Genomic DNA, 18,943 nt, shown 5'->3' with positions numbered 1-18,943 from the left:
AAAATGGACAGGAAAAATACAAAAACGTTTACAATAGTGTCACGTGAACTATTGTCATGTGATCTGGACATAACTTGCTCAGACCTGAACCAATTCCTTCAGCAATATGGACAACCGGAGCAAAGTGACATTTGGTTTATGACCTTTCCTTGTAAATTTGTTTGCTAAGAAATGGTTTATTAAAGAAGTCATACAATTTGTTTTGAGTTACAATAACGTTTTTGAAGTACTGTGACTACAGGAATTGGATTCTAATATTTATTTTAGTAAAATTGCGCAAAAGCGACCTTTTTTTCATAAAACGTTAAGTGATCACTGCGGAACAACTACTGTGAAAGCGAAACCAGAATATTTTCGTGGGGATCACTTCCTATACGTGGAGGAGTGGTCGGTGAAAAGGTTAACACGAGCCATCACGGCGGAATTTTATGAAGGTAATGAAAAGCGTCCGCCTGATCAGCGACTTGTGCAGAAACACTGCAATTTTGTTATTTATCGATGAGGTTTGAGGTTATTGCTGCTGAAAGAGCTAAGGTTAATTGGCCGCTTCACCGCATCAATCATTGTGTGTGTGTTTAATCCAGGAGTTTCCAGAGCTTAAACCGTGTCTGCTAAATACAAAAGAAATAGGGGAGAAACCCCTGTGAGAAATGAGATGGGAATGCGAGAAGTTTGTTTTCAATCCTGCGCTATTTCATATTCGGTTCAATCCAGACTGTCAGCTTGCAAGTTTTCTGCAAATGTACAAATATACAGAAGATAGCGGTTAAAATCACAGAAAAGCGAATGAATCTGTTGAAACCCCTGTGGATACAAGGTTGGCTATAGGTGTATAATGGGAATTAACCCGATCCTTTCAGTCAAATTGTATGCGGAAACGGCCAGCAGCAAATTGAATTTTCAGTGTTTAAGCGTGTTCCGGCACACGGTATGTACAGTATATCTGTGCCTAACGTATTTTGGCATTTCCTCTCGGCGAGTGAATAAACAATGTTCAACCGCCTTCCGTCTCGAACATGGCCAGCCTTCATTAAATCTTTAACAATAACAAAAACAGAAATTGCTGGAAAAGCGATTTTCAGAAGAATGTTAACTCTGAAGTCTCTCCACAAATGCTGCCAGACCTGCTAAGCTGGTCCAGTACTTCCTGTTTTTGTTTCTGATTCACAGCATCCGCATGTCTTTTGGTTTTCATTAAATTTTTGCTTGTGCAGGATGGTTTTTGTTATGTTCAGTCAGTTGGGAGACATTTTTTGGCATTGTGCAAATAAACTTGAGAACAAAGATAATATAAAATGTTGGTGCATATCAGAACTTTTGCAAACCTTTGGACTTTTAAAATAAAAACATCAACTTGAACTGGAAACTTTAATGAAGAGCTTTAGCTCAAAGAAGCTGGTTGCAACAGTTTTGTTAGATCTTGACAATACGCGGCGTTTTAACTGTCGGAATCATATGATTTAGTAGATGTATTGACCTCTTTCCTTTTGGTAACGTACACCTGAACTGAGGAGTTGCGTCCACCGCAAAAGGACGAAAAGGCACCTCTTTAAAGTTTTGGTCAACTAGAAAAAAATGTGTGTTCCAGTACTGGTGTATAAATTGCTAAGGATGTTGATAAAGTTGATACAGCAACATTTGAAATAAAGGCCACCACAGATACCAGTAGAGAATTCAGAAGAAACTTCAAAAAAGTGTTGAGAATGTGGGGAACTCATTACAATGGGTTATAGTTGAGGTGGACAGTGTAGTTGCGTTTAAAATTAAGGTTAAGATGGATAACATAGGCTAGAGAGTGGAATAAATGGTTAAGCTGATCGAGTTAGGTGTGGAAGAATCGGAGGAGTCATGAGTTGGGCATTATTGTCAGCTTGGACTTGAATGGCCAGCTTCTGTACTTCATGTAATGTGTACCCCAATCTAAGACTGGTTGACCCATTTCACTCATGGGGAAAAAAACATGAGACAGTGTTTAATAACTGGCATTGAAGTGACCAACTGATTTTTTTGAGGTGACATTTACAAAACTAGCAAGAACATGAGAGACTGGTAACTTTGCTAGTAAAGATTGAGATCAATGGTGAAAAATGATCTTGGTTCAGAAGATCAGGATCAGTTTTGATAAAGTCAAGAAAAATTAGCATATGTAGGAAGTCACTGCTGAGACAATAGCTATATTGTTGGACAGAGCACAAATGAAGAAATAGAAGCTTATTGCAAAGGTACTGCAATAATCATGGGCAATTTTAATCTTTGGTAAAGGTAGACCTGAGGATGAATTCAGAGTTAATTTGGACCAGTTTCCCAAAATATGATTTGGAACTAACTAGATAATGATTTTTTGACGTACTTATGTAGAATTAGTGGTTAATTAATGGTTTCAAAGTAAAGACTCATCTAGGGGAAAAATGATAGAATTTCACATTCATTTAGAGGATGGGGATCTTGGATCTGAAATGAGTGTCTCAAACTTGCTAGCAGCTGGCTAAAGTGAACTAGGAAAATAGATTAAAAGGTAAAATGGATAAACAGCTGCAATGGTAGGCATTTCCAGAGTTATTTTGTACTTTTGAACAAAAATACATTCAATTGATAAGAAAAAACTTTTGCGATGGATGAAATACCTGTGACCAACTGAGGAAGTTAACAACAGTGTTAAGTGGATAGACAAGGTATGTAAGGACGTGACAATATAATTGTGATGATGCTGTGCTAGTAATCAGAGGGTTGGGTGAATCCATGCGTTCACATTCTGCCACAGCAGTTAATAAAGCCACTCTCAATGCTGACCATGATGCAGTAACTACTTTGCAAATCCATTTGGATCACTGAAACCTGTAAGGAAAGGAAATCTCCTGCCCCTATTTGATCAAGCCTACATGTGATTTCAGATCCACAACAGTGTGATTACCTCTTAACTACCCTCTGAAATGGTCTAGAAATCCACTTGGTTCAATGGCAATTAGGGGTAGACAGCCCACATCCTACGAAAGAAATACAAGAAAATGTTGAGATTAATTGTGCGCCAGCAGATTGGCAAAATTTTATTATCCAGCAAATGACTGAATAAAGGAAGAAAGCACAAAATCTAAAAACAATGAGAGCTTCTTAGATTAGATTACTTAGTGTGGAAACAGGCTCAATGTGCAAACTCCACACAGACAGTTGCCCAAGGTGGGAATTGAACCCAGGTGTCTGGTGCTGTGAGGTAGCAGTGCTAACCATTGTGCCACCATGCCACCCAAAGGGTCTAGGAAGGAAAGGTGTAGCTACAATAAGTGTTGGTGCTTAGAAAATGAGATGGGATCCCAATAATAGCAGAAATATTGCTTGGAGGCTTTTAATACAGGGAGGCTGTTGCGCTGCAGCTCTCATACAATTCTTGCTGACCATGAGACACTCCCATTCTTCCAACCTACCAATGATGGAAGAATTTGCATGTTGATAATCAACAATGTAATGAACATTTTCAGTGGCTTTTTAATCCTGGTGGGTCAGAGAACTACGTAAAAGACCCCCTACTGTTGTAAACACTGTTGTTTCTTAATTCTACTCGGATGCTTCCATGCATCTTTTTATATTCTTTGTTACCGCTGAAGTGATTTAATCTTTGATCAATAAGACTAGTCTCCAATGCCTTTTCCCTATCTTTGTTGTGCAACTTATAACCTTGAATATTCTCAGACCTGTCCATTTAGCAGCTATGTCTCAATAATGCTACAACTTCATATCCTCCAAACTAAATTTGCACTTGTTATTCGTTTCAATTTATTTCTGATACCCAGTATGCTATTGCAAATGATGCTGATTTAGGCCACAACTGTAATCTATCCTGGTGTACTAATATTATTTTCCTTTCTGTTTTAAATATCTATCATGTTTTGGCTTTCCCGTTACCCGTGTTACATGAAGCACAATTTTTGACTGTTACACTATTCTCTTCATTTAAAAAAAAACTAATTATTGAAACACCTTTCCATATGCAAATTCTCATCATGAACCACAACAACTGATCTTCCCCCCCCCTCTCCAACAATCTGTTAAGGAATCAGATATGTGTCTCACATGGTGCCAACCATGTTGTTAAGCAAATGTTGTGTAATTTTTTGATCAACACCTAAATCATTAAGTTACAACTGCTGGCTCATCTTCCTGTTGAATTGTATAGTGGACATCCAAGTTAACTTTAACTTAATAATTTGGCAGGGGATTTTTGGTTGATGTGATATGAGAGAAAGCATATATCAGCATGCACCAAACCAAAACAAAAAAAAACTTGCTATTATGCACCAACCATGTGTAAGTGTATCTAAATTTCAATCACTTTGCACATGTATATTATTAATAACCAACACCTTGTCCTCTTTCATGTACTACATTTTTTGACTTAATTTTAAATGTGACCCGATTCTGAAAGTATAATATGCTGTTCAAGAATACAATGCTAAAGTCACACTATTAAGCATGGGTGCTATCTTGTAGCATAAAAGCTACTGCCAGTGCATTACCCAACCAAAGAAGTAAAATTGGAGTTACCCCTCCTCCAATCACCAATCTCATATTGAAATTGTTAAAATTTACATTGCTATTTTGAGCAATTCTTCGGTCACCTTTTTTGCACATATATTTGATGTTAATTTTTGAGTATATCTTGAGAATATCATCTAATTGTATGTTAATTCCTGTGTTTTTTTAAAGAAAAAATAGTGTACTAATTCTGGCTTATTAACTCAATACTTTTCTATTGTAGGTCTCTGGACATAAATGTGTTGACAAGATTGGCGTCTACTCATAAACTTTACACCAAGGAATCGACATCTAGTTATAGCACCTTTAGGTCCTCTACGCATGTATAGTTGTATTCAAACAAATTTGGAAGTACTGGTGAAGGCCCATAAAGGTTACTCAGTAGCTATATCCAATATTACACATGCTTCTAAACATGTATCAGCTTTTGACATAAGTATATAATGGGGAACTTTTGTTGTGGAAGTCCTTCTCACCAGAATGAAGAAAAACCTGAATTGCAAAATGAGCGGGAAGCTTTATTAGGTTCGTGCAGCACATGTGTTCTTAATGAACAGACATCAGCAGAGAACTCTGTTTCCAGCTGGAATACAACCAATCTGCAAAATAAAACTAGCAGTGCAGATACTTACAATAATGGTGAAATTGCAACAAAGAGGTAAATTCCTTTCCTTCAGAACTGGTGATTCCATCTTATCATCTGTTTCACTGTTATTTCATGGCAAAATTTGTCTTAGATTAGCAATGTGACCTCAGTAATAGTTAAGAGTAGATCTCTTGTTTTATTTGCTCGTGGAATGTGGGCACCACTAATTGGCATTATTAGCATCTCTAGTTGCCATTGAGATGGTGGGGTGAGCAGCCTCCTTAAACCACGTGCTGTAAGTAATATATTTAAAACAATCATTATATTTCCTTTAAATTGAACTCTTTGTTCAACTTTTTAGGCAGTTAATAGATTTATCAGTTAACAGAAATCCACCGGCACAGGGGTGGCACGGTCGCTCAGTGGTTAGCACTGCTGCATCACAGCGCTAGGGACCTGGGTTCAACTCCTACCTTGGGGACTGTCTTGTGTGGAGTTTGCACAATCTCCCTGTGTCTGTATGGGCCCCCTCTGAGGTTGTCTGGTTTACTCCCACAATCACAAAGATGTGCAGGTGAGGTGAACTGGCCAATTGCTAAATTGCCCAGTGTTAGGTGCATTAGTTAGGGGGTAAATGTAGGGGGATAGGTCGGTGTGGACTTGTTGGATGAGATTCCACACTGTAGGGAATCTAATCTTAATCACCCTGCGTTGCTTTACAACTGCAGACTGCCTTGACTCGCTGTGTAGCGTGCTCCTCTGTGAGACAGAAGACTGCGGGTTCAAAGCCTGACACCATACTAAGGGAATGCTGCACTGAAGGGCCTTGCTGAGCTCTCATGGGCCAAAGGTTATGGGTTCAAGTCCCAGCTGCCCCAGGGATGTGCATTAGAAGGTTAACTAAGAGTAACTCTGTTGCTGTCCAGCCTCTGGGATGTGACAGTGACATAGTTGGTGTTATTAGCCTCATTCCGTCACAATGCTCCTGACGAGTGAGGTGCATTGTGACGGAATCCGTTATTTGGTGCAGTTATCTGCGCGCGCGGAAGGGCGGGCCACGTTCTGCGCTGATTTGCCAACGCCGTGTAAACACAATTCCTCTCTCCGGTATCAGAGGTGGGTTACCTCTTTTTTTTCTCTCTCTCTGTGAAAGGACAAAACGTTTTTCTTCACAGAATATTTTCCACATTATTGGTTTTTTTTTAATACACCGCCAGCGCTCCCACAACAAGCTGCTGTCGGCAACTGCCACACCCCCCTCCCCCTCCCCCCCCCAACGTGAAGCTGACCGCCGCCGCACGTCACTTCCGAGAGAGATGCGTGACGTGACCGGATGTGCCTCGCGCGGTGGGACGGGGTGACGTAGAGGCTAAAGTCAGCTCCCGCTGGGCTCAGTCTACAGTTGGACCCTGATGTAGACAGGGCTGGCAATGACAAGGTGTTGCAAATGTAGGATTCGGGAGTTTTGCTCAAATCGGGTTTTTGTTTGCCCAGTTGAGTTGTTTTGTGGTGGTGAGGGGTGAGTAGATCGGAGGTGGTTTAGTTCCAGGTTGCGACCAGCTGATGAGGGAGATCTCACCCCTGGGGCTTTGGGCAGGCTCTGGCTGGCTGGGCACAGACAGTTACTCCCTTTGAACATTTAACATGGGCACCGCAGGCCAAACAAAAGTCAGAAGGAAGCTGCCCCACGCTTTTGAGAGAGAATTTCTTACGAGGTGACTTAAAAAACTTTTTCACTGTGAGGGTGGTGGGAGTCTGCCTGCACTGCTTGGGAAAGTAATGGGGGCCAGAAACTTTACAACCTTGGGGAAAAATGTTTGGATCAGCACTTGAAAAATTAATATTCAAGGATATGGAACAAGTGCAGGAAGTTGGAACTAGCGCACCTCTAGTGACAGTATTGGGGTAAGGAGCGAGTCAAAACAGTCAAGGCAGGCAGGAACAAAGCAGAGAACAAGGTAGGACTGATATATGCCAAACAGGTAAGGCTTGGGGATATTGAACTGGGATGTCACAACAATTACAAGTACAGGGCTCAGGAATGGCCAGGACTGGCAGCTTAATGTTGCAGGGTATGGATACTACAAGAAGGATAGAAGGGGGCAAGAGATGAAGCGACGTGGCATTTTTGGTTATGGGTAACATTAAACTGTTTATAGGGAGGATATTCCTGGGAGTACATCCAGGGAAGTTATTTGGACGGAGTGGAAAAATAGGAAAGGGATGATCACCTTGTTGGGATTATACTATAGACTCTGCAATATTCAGCAGGAAATTGAGAAACAAACTTGAAAGGAGATCTCCGTTATCTGTAAGAATTGTAAGGTGCTAACGGTCAGGGATTCTAACTTTCCAAACATAGACTGGCCATAGTCTTAAGGGCTTAGCTAGAGAGGAATTTAAGGATGTACAATGAAATTTTCTGATTCGGTATGTGGTTACTAGAGAAAGACCAACACTTGACTCCTTCGTAGTAAGTAAGGCAGGACAGGGTGACTGAGATATCAGTGGAGGAGCATTTTGGGACTAGTGACTGTAATTCTAATAGTTTTAAAACGGTGTTGGAAAAAGATAGACCAATTTAAAACTTAAAGTACGAAAGTGGAGAAAGACCAATTTTGACAGTAATAAGCAAAAACTTTTCAAAGTTGATTGGCGGTGGATATTTGCAAGTAAGGGGACAGCTGGAAAATGGAAAGCCTTCAAAAATGAGATGACGGTAGGGTGAAGGGCAAGGCGGGTAGATGCATGGCTAGAGAAATTGTGGGTTTGGTGGGGTGGGGTGAAGGTAGCTGGGACTACGAGTGATAGGTTGGAGAGGAGGGTGGAGTGGATAAGTGGGAAAGAAGATGGATAGTTCAAGAGGGCAGTGCTGAGTTGGAAGGTTGGGACTGGAATAAGGTGGTGGGAGAGGAAGTGGGGAAATTGTGAAATCCACAATGATCCTGTGTGGTTGGAGAGTCCCATGGCAGAAGATGAGGTGTTCTTCCTCCAGGCATTGGGTGGTTAGGGTTTGGTGATGGAGGAGGTCTTGGACCTGCATGTCCTTGGTGAAGTGGGAGGGGGAATTCAACCACAGGGTGGTGCAATTGGTTAGTGCGAGTGTCCCAGAGGTGTTCTCTGAAACAGTCTGCAAGGTCAAGAAAAAGGAAGAAAACATATCTCCTGGTATAGACAGCATGGATTAAGTGAATCCCTAGAAAAGTGTAAAAGCAGTAAAAGTTTACTTTAAAAAATCAGAAGGGCAAAAAGGTATCTTTGGCAATTAGGATTAAGGAGGGTCCAAAGGGAGAGTATAGGATCAGCAAGCCTGCCTATATATAGAACTGCAGGAGATGGGACAGACATTAAATGAGTTTTTCATCAGTATTTACTGTAAGGATTGACATGGAAGCTAGAGAAATTGGGGAAATAAATAGCAATATTTTGAAAAATCTTCATATTACAGAGGAGGTGGTGTTGGACATTTTTTTTCGATTAGATTACTTAGTGTGGAAACAAGCCCTTCGGCCCAACAAGTCCACACCGATCTGCCGAAGCGCAACCCACCCATACCCCTACATTTACCCCTTACCTAACACTAGGGGCAATTTAGCATAGCCAATTCACCTGACCCACACATCTTTAGACTGTGGGAGGGAACCGGAGCACCCGGAGGAAACCCACGCAGACACGGGGAGAACGTGCAAACTCCACACAGTCAGTCGCCTGAGTCGGGAACTGAACCCGGGTCTCAGGCGCTGTGAGGTAGCAGTGCTAACCACCGTGCTAAGGTTTATCTTAAGGTTTATAAAAGTGATCCTGATCAGGTGTATCCTAGAACTCTGTGGATAGCTAGGGATGTGATTGCTGGACCTCTTGCTGAGATATTTGTATCATTGATAGCCATAGGTGAGGTGCTGGAAGACTTGAGGTTGGCTAAAGTGCCACTGTTTAAGCAAGGTGGTAAAGAAAAGCCAGGGACCTACAGACTGGTGAGCCTAACATCATTGGTGTGCAAGCTGTTGGAGGGGATCCTGTGGTACAGGATTTGCATGTATTTGGAAAGGCAAGGACTAATTAGGGACAGTCACATGACTTTGTGCATGGGAAATCGTGTCTCACTAACTAGATTGATGAGGGCGGACTGGTGGACATGATCTGTATGGACTTTGGTAAGGTGTTTGATGAGGCTCCATGTAGTAACCTAACCAGGTTAGATCACTTGGAATGCAAGGAGAACTAGCCTTTTTGATGCAGAGCTGACTCGATGGTAGGTGACGGAGGTTGGTGGTGGATGGTAGCTTTTTACATAGAGGCCAGTGACTAGCAGGGTGCCGCAAAGATTGGTGCTGGGTCCACTGCTTTTTGTCACTTACATAAATGATGTGGCATGCACATCGGAGATATGGTTTGTAAGTTAGCAGGTGACACCAAAATTAATGGTGTAGTGGACAGCTTATATCAGAGTACAATAGGCCCTTGATCAGGACTAGCAAGTCAGCTGAGGGTGAGAGATGGAGCTTAATTTAGATAAATGTGAGGTGCTGCATTTTGGAAAGGCAGTTCAGCACAGGACTTGTACACTTAATGCTAAGATCCTGGAGAGTGTTGCAGAACAAAGAGACCATGGAGTGCAGATTCATAGTTCCTTGAAATTGGAGTTGCAGGTAGACAGGATAGTGAAGAAAGCATTTGGTATGCTAGCCTTCATTGGTCTAGGAATTGGGAGGTCAAGTTGCAGCTGTACAGGACATTGGTTAGGCCACTTTTGGAACACTGAAAGCAGTTCTGGTGTCCCTGTTATTTGAAAGATGTTGTTGTGAAACATAAAAGGGTTCAGAAAAGATGTTGCCAGGGTTGAGCTACAGGGAGAGGTTGAATAGGCTGGAGCTATTTTCCCTAGGGTCGAGGCTGAGGAATGACACTATCAAAATGTATAAACTATGAGCGGCATCAATATGGTGAACAGCCAAGATTTTCTTCCCCAGGTTAGGGGTACCCAAATCTAGAACACATAAGGTCAAAGTGAGAGGAGAAAAATTTTAAAGCAACATTTTCACTCAGGATGGTGCGTGTGTGGAATGAGCTGCCAGTGGAAGTAGTGGAGGCTAGTACAATTGCAACATTTAAAAGGAATCTGGATGGCTATATGAATAGGAATGGATATGGGCCATGTGTGGATATGTGGTCAGCATGGATGAGGTGGATCTATCGCCGTCTCACAACCCTTTCTCTCCCACCCCCATTTATATCTCAGCCCCTCCCCAGTCCTGATGAAGGGTTATGCCTGAAAAGTTGACTCTCCTGGTCCTCAGACGTTGCTTGATCTGTGCTTTTTCCAACACCATATTTCATTGACTCGGACTGATGAAGGCCAGTATGCCAAAAGCCTTCTTCACTGCCCTGTCTACCTGTGACTCCACTTTCAGAGAACAGTGAACTTGACATCTAAGATCCCTCTGTTCCACTGCACTCCTTAAGGCTTTATCTTTCACCATGAAACCTCTACCTTGATTTGATTTTCCAAAATGCAAGACCTCACACTCCTCTATATTAAACTCCATTTGCCGTTCCTCGGCCCATTTCCCTAGCTGATTGAGGTCCTGTTGCAATTTCTTATAATCTTCCTCTCTGTCCAGAATACCCCATATTTTAGTGTCATCAGCATGCCTTGTTCATTCTCACCCAAATCATTGATACAGATTACAAACTGCACCAATCCCCGAGGCACTCCACTAGTCACAGGTCTCCAGTCCAACAAGCATCTTTCCACTATTACCCTCTGCTTCCTAACATCAAGCCAATTTGCCAGCTCGCCCTGCATTCCATGCGACTCAACCTTCCAGAGCAGCCTACCACGTGGAACCTTATCACAGGCCTTACTGAAATTCATGTAGACTACATCTACTGCCCTTCCCTCGTCAACCTTCCTGGTCACTTCATCAAAGAACTCTTAACTAATTTGTGGTTATTCCTAGAATTTTCTCCCAGAGTGCTGGTGAAAGCAGACACAACAGCAGCATCCAAGAAGCACCTGGACGAATATATGAAGAGGAAAGGAATAGTGGGAGACAAAACCTGTAAGTCAAGACAGATCCTGGAAGGGCAAAATATGTTGTTGCAACTTGGAACGCCGAAGGGCCTGTACCATTGCTGTGTTCTTTGTTGACTAACGGTCTGAAGTTGGTTGTCATCCACATTCTGAGCAATATCAGGAGCACTTAACAAATGTTATCCAATTGCAGAATCCCATCTAACGTTGGACACTGTTTAGATTTTTGCAAGCATGGGCTGATTGGGTACAGTCAACATCTCCCCTGTTGCAAACAATTGAAGTGACCTGCTGTTTGATACAATCTGCTAGTCTTTAAGGGACACATCAGACATACCCAGGATCACACTGGCATTGAATTTCATAAATCACATTACTCATTTGCACGATTGGCAGAAAGTCTTTTTGATTTGATGGCAGCATCATTCATCTTTCTATTCATCAGTTGCTGACATTTTGAGATACTTTTGTCTCGGGTAGACAGGGTATTTTTCAGGACCAAAAGTGGTGACCTTAGGACCATTAACACTGTTTACAGGGAGGAATTCTCTATCAGGATAGCCGTTATCTTGCAGGATGGCTTTGATGTGCTCTATTTCAGCATCAAGTGAAAAATGGCTTGAACTCTATTTATGAAGCTTCTGATAATGCCAGCCTTGTATTGTGTGAATCTGTAGGGATCTCAATGCAGACATTGTCCAATGAAGGTAGGTTTGTGGTAGGTGGTAATAAGAGTAGGCAGTAATGACAGATTTCATAACTAACATATCAAGTAAAAAATTATTTTAACAACTCCATTTCAAAGGTGGATTTGAGCAAAAAGTTTCTAATCCTGATTGGAAAACCTAGGCCGTTATTTAATGGTGGAAAATTGCAGTAATCAGAGGATGTGAATGTCCTGATATATGAATCTCAAAAAAAGTTACTATGAAGTACATCAACTGATCAGAAAGATGATCAGTAAATTGTAATTTATTGCATGGTGAATGGTTGGCAAAAGTAGTTTGGCAGTATTGAACATCGGAGTATTGTATATATTTTGGTTTCATTATTTAAGAAAACATCCAAATGCAAGATAGCAGTTCAGAGAAATTGACTCAGTTGATATCTGGTATGGGGAGGGAGTTATCTGGTGAGGAAAGGATGTACAAGGTGGGCTTGCAAACTTTGAAGATATCTTTCCATGAAATCATAACATAAGATTCTGAAGTATTTCACAGGTTGAATACTGAAAGGATCTTTTCTTCCTGTGGAAGAGATTGGAACTAGGAGACCTTTTTTGCAAGGTTTGTAGCTCAGGTTGAGGTTTAGGGTATAGCTTTCCTCGCTGAGCTGTAGGTTTGATATCCAGACGTTTCAACACCTGGCTAGGTAACATCATCAGTGGCAACTTCCAAGTGAAGCAAAGCTGTTGTCTCCTCCTTTCTATTTATATGTTTGTCCTGGATGGGGTTCCTAGGGTTTGTGGTGATGTGATTTCCTGTTCATTTTCTTTGGAGTTGATAGATGGTATCTAGATCTATGTGTTTGTTTATGCCATTGTGGTTGGAGTGCCAGGCCTCTAGGAATTCTCTGGCATGTCTTTGCTTAGCCTGTCCCAGGATAGATGTGTTGTCCCAGTCGAATTTGTGGGTTTTTTCATCCGTGTGTAGGGCTACATGGGAGAGAGGGTCGTGTCTTTTTGTGGCTAGCTGATGTTCGTGTATCCTGGTGGCTAACTTTCTTCCTGTTTGTCCTACGTAGTGTTTGTGGTGGGTTTGTGTGCTACTAGGATTCCGAGGGGTCTTAGTAGTCTGGCTGTCATTTCTGAAACTACTTTGATATATGGTAAGGTGGTTAGGGTTTCTGGGGAACCCTATGGTAAGGTGATTAGGGGACTGTTTAAAATTAAAGGATGTCCAATTTAGGCAACGTTGAGTATGTACGTTTTCTTACTGAGGGTTATCATGTGTGAAGCATTCCTCTACATACAATGGTGGAGATGAAGTCATTGAATACTTTTAATCAGAGGAAGGTAGACTCTTGACTAACAAGAGAGTCCGTTGTTACTGAGGTAGGCAAGAATGTGGAGTTGAGGCCTTGATCAGATCAATCATAATCTTACTGAATAGATGAGAGGGGCTGAATGGTCTCTGGCTGATCCTAATTACGATATAGTATATATCATGTTGTTTGACCAATAGAGGGAGCCACCTCTGAGCCAGATCCTCCTGTTGCCAGGATTCATACGTGCATTTTTCAGCAAGGGGAGTTCTACTTTTTAAATGTTTTTATCTGAGCCCACACACTGATGTATGCCATATTCAATTTATTGGTTCATTGATGTGCTGACACTCAGATGCTCCACATGGATTCCGAATGCTCCTTCTAAAATTATGAAAAGTGAAGAATGAGAATTTTCAAAATCTCATCTGCATCCAGTTTTTAATGTGCATTCAAGTGTCAATCTACAGTCTTTCAGAAAGTTGCTGTGGTATAATTGGTATGCTGACACAAATGCCAAATCTATAAACTAATATTGATATTTGGGTAGCATTATTGAGAGGGAAAGAGATAATTTAAGCTAGCTGGGTGTGGATGTGCAAGAATAAGATGGAGGAATCTGGATAGATTTGAATTCCTTTGAATCTAAATGTGCAAGGGGTGGGGAATTAAAACAGGTATTATTTTGATTTTATTTCTTACATTACAGTCCTTAATGAATCTTTAGCACCTATCCAAGACAATCTGCTGCATTTGTTGAAGGAATGTGATCTGTGTTAACAGTTCTACAACAGTACACTTTTTTTTTAAAGTTTCTCCCCACAGTCTTCAGTTGCAGTTAAAGCAGATCTTGAAAGTGAAGAATATGGCATCAACATACAACAATTAAAAAACAGTTACCAGGAACAAGCTTGTGCAGTACAGAGAAGTATTGTAGCTTCAGAACTAAATACGCCATCTGTACTCGGTAGAACTGAAACACTGCAAAATGTAAAGTAAGTGGCATTTTTTTCCGGTTGAATGTCTAAACTACTTGTCTAAGGGCAGGAGTTATTTTGGGAGTAACGGGGAGAGAAGATAAGAACCAAACAAAACTGAACAAAAAGGTTGTTGAATAAACACAGTTGTTTTGAAGTATTTGAAGATGATACTTCATGTGTTAATCTAGAATGCAGCATTTCATTAATTATTAAAAGACTGTGGGCATGTGAGACTATAAAGAGAGCATTGCACTTTCGGTTTGCTGAAGGTCAGAAATTCTAGAGCTTAAACTTTTTAATCTGACCTAAGATTTAAATTCATGAAGATATGCTTGACTTGTTTAAAAATCAACGCCCTAATGAATCATCACATTTGCCTAAAAGCAGTCTGATATAACAGGTATCTTTGTTATTGTCAGAACTTGGAAAGCAAATTTAATCAATAAATTACAACAGCAGCATGACCATATCTGCTCTGAGGAATTAGTTAATTGGTCAGCTTTTTGGTTTCTCTTCAAACATTTTTCTGTTACAACACTTTTCAGCTCTAATTCATTGAGTAGTTTAGCTAAGCTCTGGATATTCATGAATGCTCAGACTACATTAGAGTTTGTTTCATCACTCCCTTTGGAGGCTTGGAAAAAGGTGAGAGAATAAGTAATGAAATGTTCCTATTGCAGGTGTCCTTGTAATAAAAACTATATTTGACTTTTGGCTACTTGAGCTGCAAAAATAGAAACCCTTGTTGAGGTTTAGGATCTGAACTCTTCATTATAGATATTAATTGCATGTGTTTTGTGTTCATATCCACACAATACATTGGCTTTGACATTTATGATCTAATTCTATCTGCACTGTATTTGAGAAAGATCTTATAGTCATATGGGTTTTTGCTGCATCATTGCTAAATGTTTTAAAATGTAGCCAATTTGGGATATAGATTGGGAGAAAGCGAGGCCTGACAGTTGCTGGAGATCATTGTCAAAATGTGTGGTGCTGGAAAGGCACATCTGATGCTGCCTGACCGGTTGTGCTTTTCCCGCCCCACACTTTTTGACTCTGGGCTTATAGATTGGCCCACAACAGCATCACCTCTTTAAAAGAAAATTCACTTAATATCTCAAGAAATCTGTTGCATGAGAAAATCTGTTCTATTATTGTCAACTGAATCATCAGGATTATTGTCTAATTGTTTTTAAGTTTCTCTTTGCGACCTTCAGCTGAGACTGGGCCCAACTTGGAATTTGTACAGGATGAGAAGTATGACTCTCTGCACAATGCGCAGCAGATAGAAAGTGAAAGTAATCTTCAGACGCTTGCAGGCAAAGTTCAGGATATCAATGTTACACAAGAACTCAAACCAGCGCTTACTCTGAATGGTATTACAAGTGCAGAAGATCACCATATTGATTCTAATTTTTGGGAAGGAATAAGGTAAAGTAAATTTTATGTAAATGATCTCGGTTTGCTGCATACACCAAATCTGCAATTCTTCCTAACCATCATAAAATACATCAAGTAATTATTGCCACTTGAGTTTTTATTTAGCTTCAATAAACTAGTCATCTGAAGAATGACTATAAAGCCTTGTTTATCTGTGGTAATTGGACAAATTTCATGCAAGCTTTTTTTTTATATATCCATAGAATTAATCTGTTTTTATTTCCTTCTTTCATGGGAAGTGGGCTTTGTGGGTTAAACTAATTCTCCTTGAGAAGGTTTTGGTGAGCCACCACTTTGAACTGCTAAAGTCCATCTAATGTAAATGCACACTCGGTGCTAATTTCAAAGTTATGTGTTGGGCACCCTGGAGGCTGACTTATAATTTAATGATGAGGTCAGCGAAGTACATGGGCGCAGATATTCCTATATGAAAGTTAGTGAACGTGCTCAGCATGGAAACCAGCATGATATTTATCATGTAGATTATCTGAAATATTTGAACTGTTCTTGGCAGGTCTAGAGCCAGCTTCAGGAACCCAGGCCTTTAAATCAGGAATGTCCAAGGACTCCTGCATTTCTGACACCTTCAGTCCCAGCTCCCCAAACACCCCAATCCGATAATAGTTCCGGCAGTATGTACTGCTGCATGTCTCTAGCCCCATTGGCACTGCAAAATCTACCCACCAACACCTTCCCCATTGCTCTAGCAACCCTAGCTCAGCTCTCAACCACTCTTTCACCTCTGCATGCCTCCCCACCCCCAACCCCACTCCTCCAACAGATGGCAAGTGTTAGCAGGGATGAGATATTAGGGTATTAAACCTGAAGAAAGTGTACGACTTTCTTCAGTTACTTCAAAAGCAGCTCTGACTTCTACGCATTTGCCTTATCTTACCCACACATATATTTCTCCGTGTTGTAGCTCCATGAGGAAGTCCAGTCACTCCAATGTTCAAATTAAAAGTTTAATTTTCACAAGTAGGCAGTAATAAAAGTTTCTGATTTATCACTGACTAGAAGATCTGGACCCTGAAGTTAATCACCTGAGCCCGTTGTAAAGTTTGCGACAACGCTGCTCAGGGTCAGAGCTGTGAAATGGTAGATTCAGTTCAAATACAAATAACGCTTTGAGGTCCAAAAGCTTAGTTTAATAAACCGGTGGAAAGTCTGATAACCAAAAAAACTGTATGCTCAATACTCCAACAAAATATTAACTAATTGAGAGTTAGCTGATAGATCTGTCTTATGGAAGTAAACTAGTTTTTTTTGAGAGTTTGGAGAACGTTTAATTCTTAGACAAGATTTCATGAACTTTGATTAGTTGTTTCAATCACTTACCAAGCTGTCCTCAACACTTTTTTTAAAAAAAAGCACTTTGCAGTTCGTTCTTCCGAGCATCAAATAGAATACCCGTAATTGGTTTGTCATAATGGTTTCCAAATAAAGAGTAATGCTGTTTCTTAATGTTATGAACTCTGCTACCTGCAATCAGCAATGCCTAAACATCAAAATTGAGTCATCTTGATTTCATTGCACATAAATTTTGGAAGGAGGCAGGGAAACTCAGTGTAGCAACCTGTACAATTGAATGAAACAGAAGAAAACGGCTGAAAATCACAGTAACTAACTATGGAGCAGTTTCCACTAACAAAAAGTGGATACCTCAGGAAGTCTGGCATTTTGTATTTTATGTACCCATCGTATTTTGTGTAATAATGAAGAAGGCAGTAAGTGAAAGTATTATACTTTTTGAATGACTTGTAACATTGTAACAAAGCAATTGAAGCTTTCAAAAAGGTTTTGTGATTATCCTATCATTAAATCAATTTACATCGTGTTTCTAAAAACTTGCTGCAGCACTTCTGAGAAACCTGAAAGAGAGGAGAAATGTAATGACATTGAGGCAATGCTGAAGACTGTGCAAGATGATGAAAACAACGAGCTGGTTGATACTGTGTCACAAAAATGTCAGAACAACGTGCATACACAATCTGTAGGTGGACCATGCACCTCTATTAAGGGCAATTCCATGAGCACTGCAAAAAGACCAAGACTTTCTCAAGACAGCAACTGCAGTGATAGGTCAGTTCTCTTTGTTCTTTTGCGTTTCCTTTTTCAAAAAAAAAGCTGTTTTAATGCTGGATAAACTTGAATCACAAGAAAAGTTTTGAGATGATTAAAGAATTGTAGTTCTGATTTTAATTTTTGAGTGCACTCAAAGTCTCGTGACTCAGTGGTATTGTAGTTAATTGAAAAAATGGCTGAGCACAATGGAGAGTAAATACTTTGACAGATAAGCTGACAACCTTTTAGTGGGCCAGTTAGGAAGCACATAAGTCAAGAGGACATAAGTTCGGAGGCAAACAAATTTGTAATCTCTACAATAATAACTAAGGGAGAAGTAGTCATTTGGATATGTAACTGGCACAAAGGTAGGAGACAAAGGGTGCTGATGGAGGGTTGAGGAGTCCTGTTACTAACAATGTGCTGTAAGATTGGTGCTGGTTCACTTTTTTTGTCACTTGAATGATTTGCATGTGAATACAGGAGTTATAGTTAGTAAGTTTGCAGATGGCACCAGAATTAGTGGTGTAGTCAACAGTGACGAAGGTTACCTCAGAGTATAACAAGACCTTGATCAAATGGGCCAATGGGCTGAGGAGTGATAAACATGAAATGCTGCAAATCCGGCAGGGCTTAGTGGTAGGGTCCTGGAGAGTGTTGCCAAACAAAGAGACCTTGGAGCACAGGTTCATAGTTCCTTGAAAGTGGAAATGTAGGTAAATAAGTCAGTGAAGAAGACATTTAGTATGTTTGTCTATGTTGGTCAGTGAAATGAGTTTAGGAATTGGAAGGTCATGTTGCGGCTGTACGGGACATTGGTTATGCCACTTCTGGAATACTGTGTTCAATACTGGTCTCCTGCTATGGGAAGGATGCTGTGAAACTTCAGAAAAGATTTATAAGTATGTTGCCAGGGTTGGAGGGTTTGAGCTATAGGGAGAAACTGATCAGGCTGGGGCTATTTTCCCTGGAGTGTCAGAGGCTGAAGGGTGACCTTACAAAGGTTTATAAAAGCATGAGGTGCATGGATAGGGTAAATAGACAAGGTCTTTTTCCCGGGGTAGGGGAGTTCAAAACTAGAGGCATAAGTGTAAGGTAAGAGTGACAAGGTTTAAAGGGCAACCTTTTCACTGAGGGTGGTACGTGTATGGAATGAGCTGCCAGAGGAAGTGGTGGAGGCTGGTACAATTCCAGCAGTTAAAAGGCAGCTGGATGGGTATATGAATAGGAAGCGCTTGGAGGGATATGGGCCAAGTGCTGGCAAATGGAATTTAATTAATTTAGGATTCCTGGTTAGCATGGATGAGTTGGACCAAAGGGTCTGTT

The 18,943-nt window shown here is 40.7% G+C and overlaps 1 protein-coding gene across 3 annotated transcripts in view; it reads left to right on the top strand.

Annotated features, from left to right (window-relative positions):
- The first annotated feature begins 303 nt into the window (after nucleotides 1-303).
- The window catches only part of LOC132815623 (uncharacterized), a 62,189-nt gene continuing 43,549 nt past the window's right edge, over nucleotides 304-18,943 (top strand). Inside the window, exons 1-6 of one of the 3 annotated variants that reach the window (XM_060824562.1) lie at nucleotides 304-434; nucleotides 4,751-5,185; nucleotides 11,074-11,175; nucleotides 13,943-14,125; nucleotides 15,311-15,544; nucleotides 17,411-17,635. In XM_060824562.1, coding sequence (XP_060680545.1) covers nucleotides 4,971-5,185; nucleotides 11,074-11,175; nucleotides 13,943-14,125; nucleotides 15,311-15,544; nucleotides 17,411-17,635 — 959 coding nt within the window. In that variant the 5' untranslated portion in view covers nucleotides 304-434; nucleotides 4,751-4,970. Of the gene's footprint in view, nucleotides 435-4,750; nucleotides 5,186-6,443; nucleotides 6,552-6,581; nucleotides 6,829-11,073; nucleotides 11,176-13,942; nucleotides 14,126-15,310; nucleotides 15,545-17,410; nucleotides 17,636-18,943 lie in introns of those variants that run through there. The other 2 variants (XM_060824564.1, XM_060824563.1) reach the window with 2 other exon arrangements.

This window comes from Hemiscyllium ocellatum, chromosome 5 (genome assembly GCF_020745735.1).
Source record: "Hemiscyllium ocellatum isolate sHemOce1 chromosome 5, sHemOce1.pat.X.cur, whole genome shotgun sequence".
In the NCBI taxonomy this organism is placed as follows: Eukaryota; Metazoa; Chordata; class Chondrichthyes; order Orectolobiformes; family Hemiscylliidae; genus Hemiscyllium; species Hemiscyllium ocellatum.
Note: the sequence above shows the minus strand (reverse complement) of the source record. Positions and strands in the feature narration are given on the sequence as shown.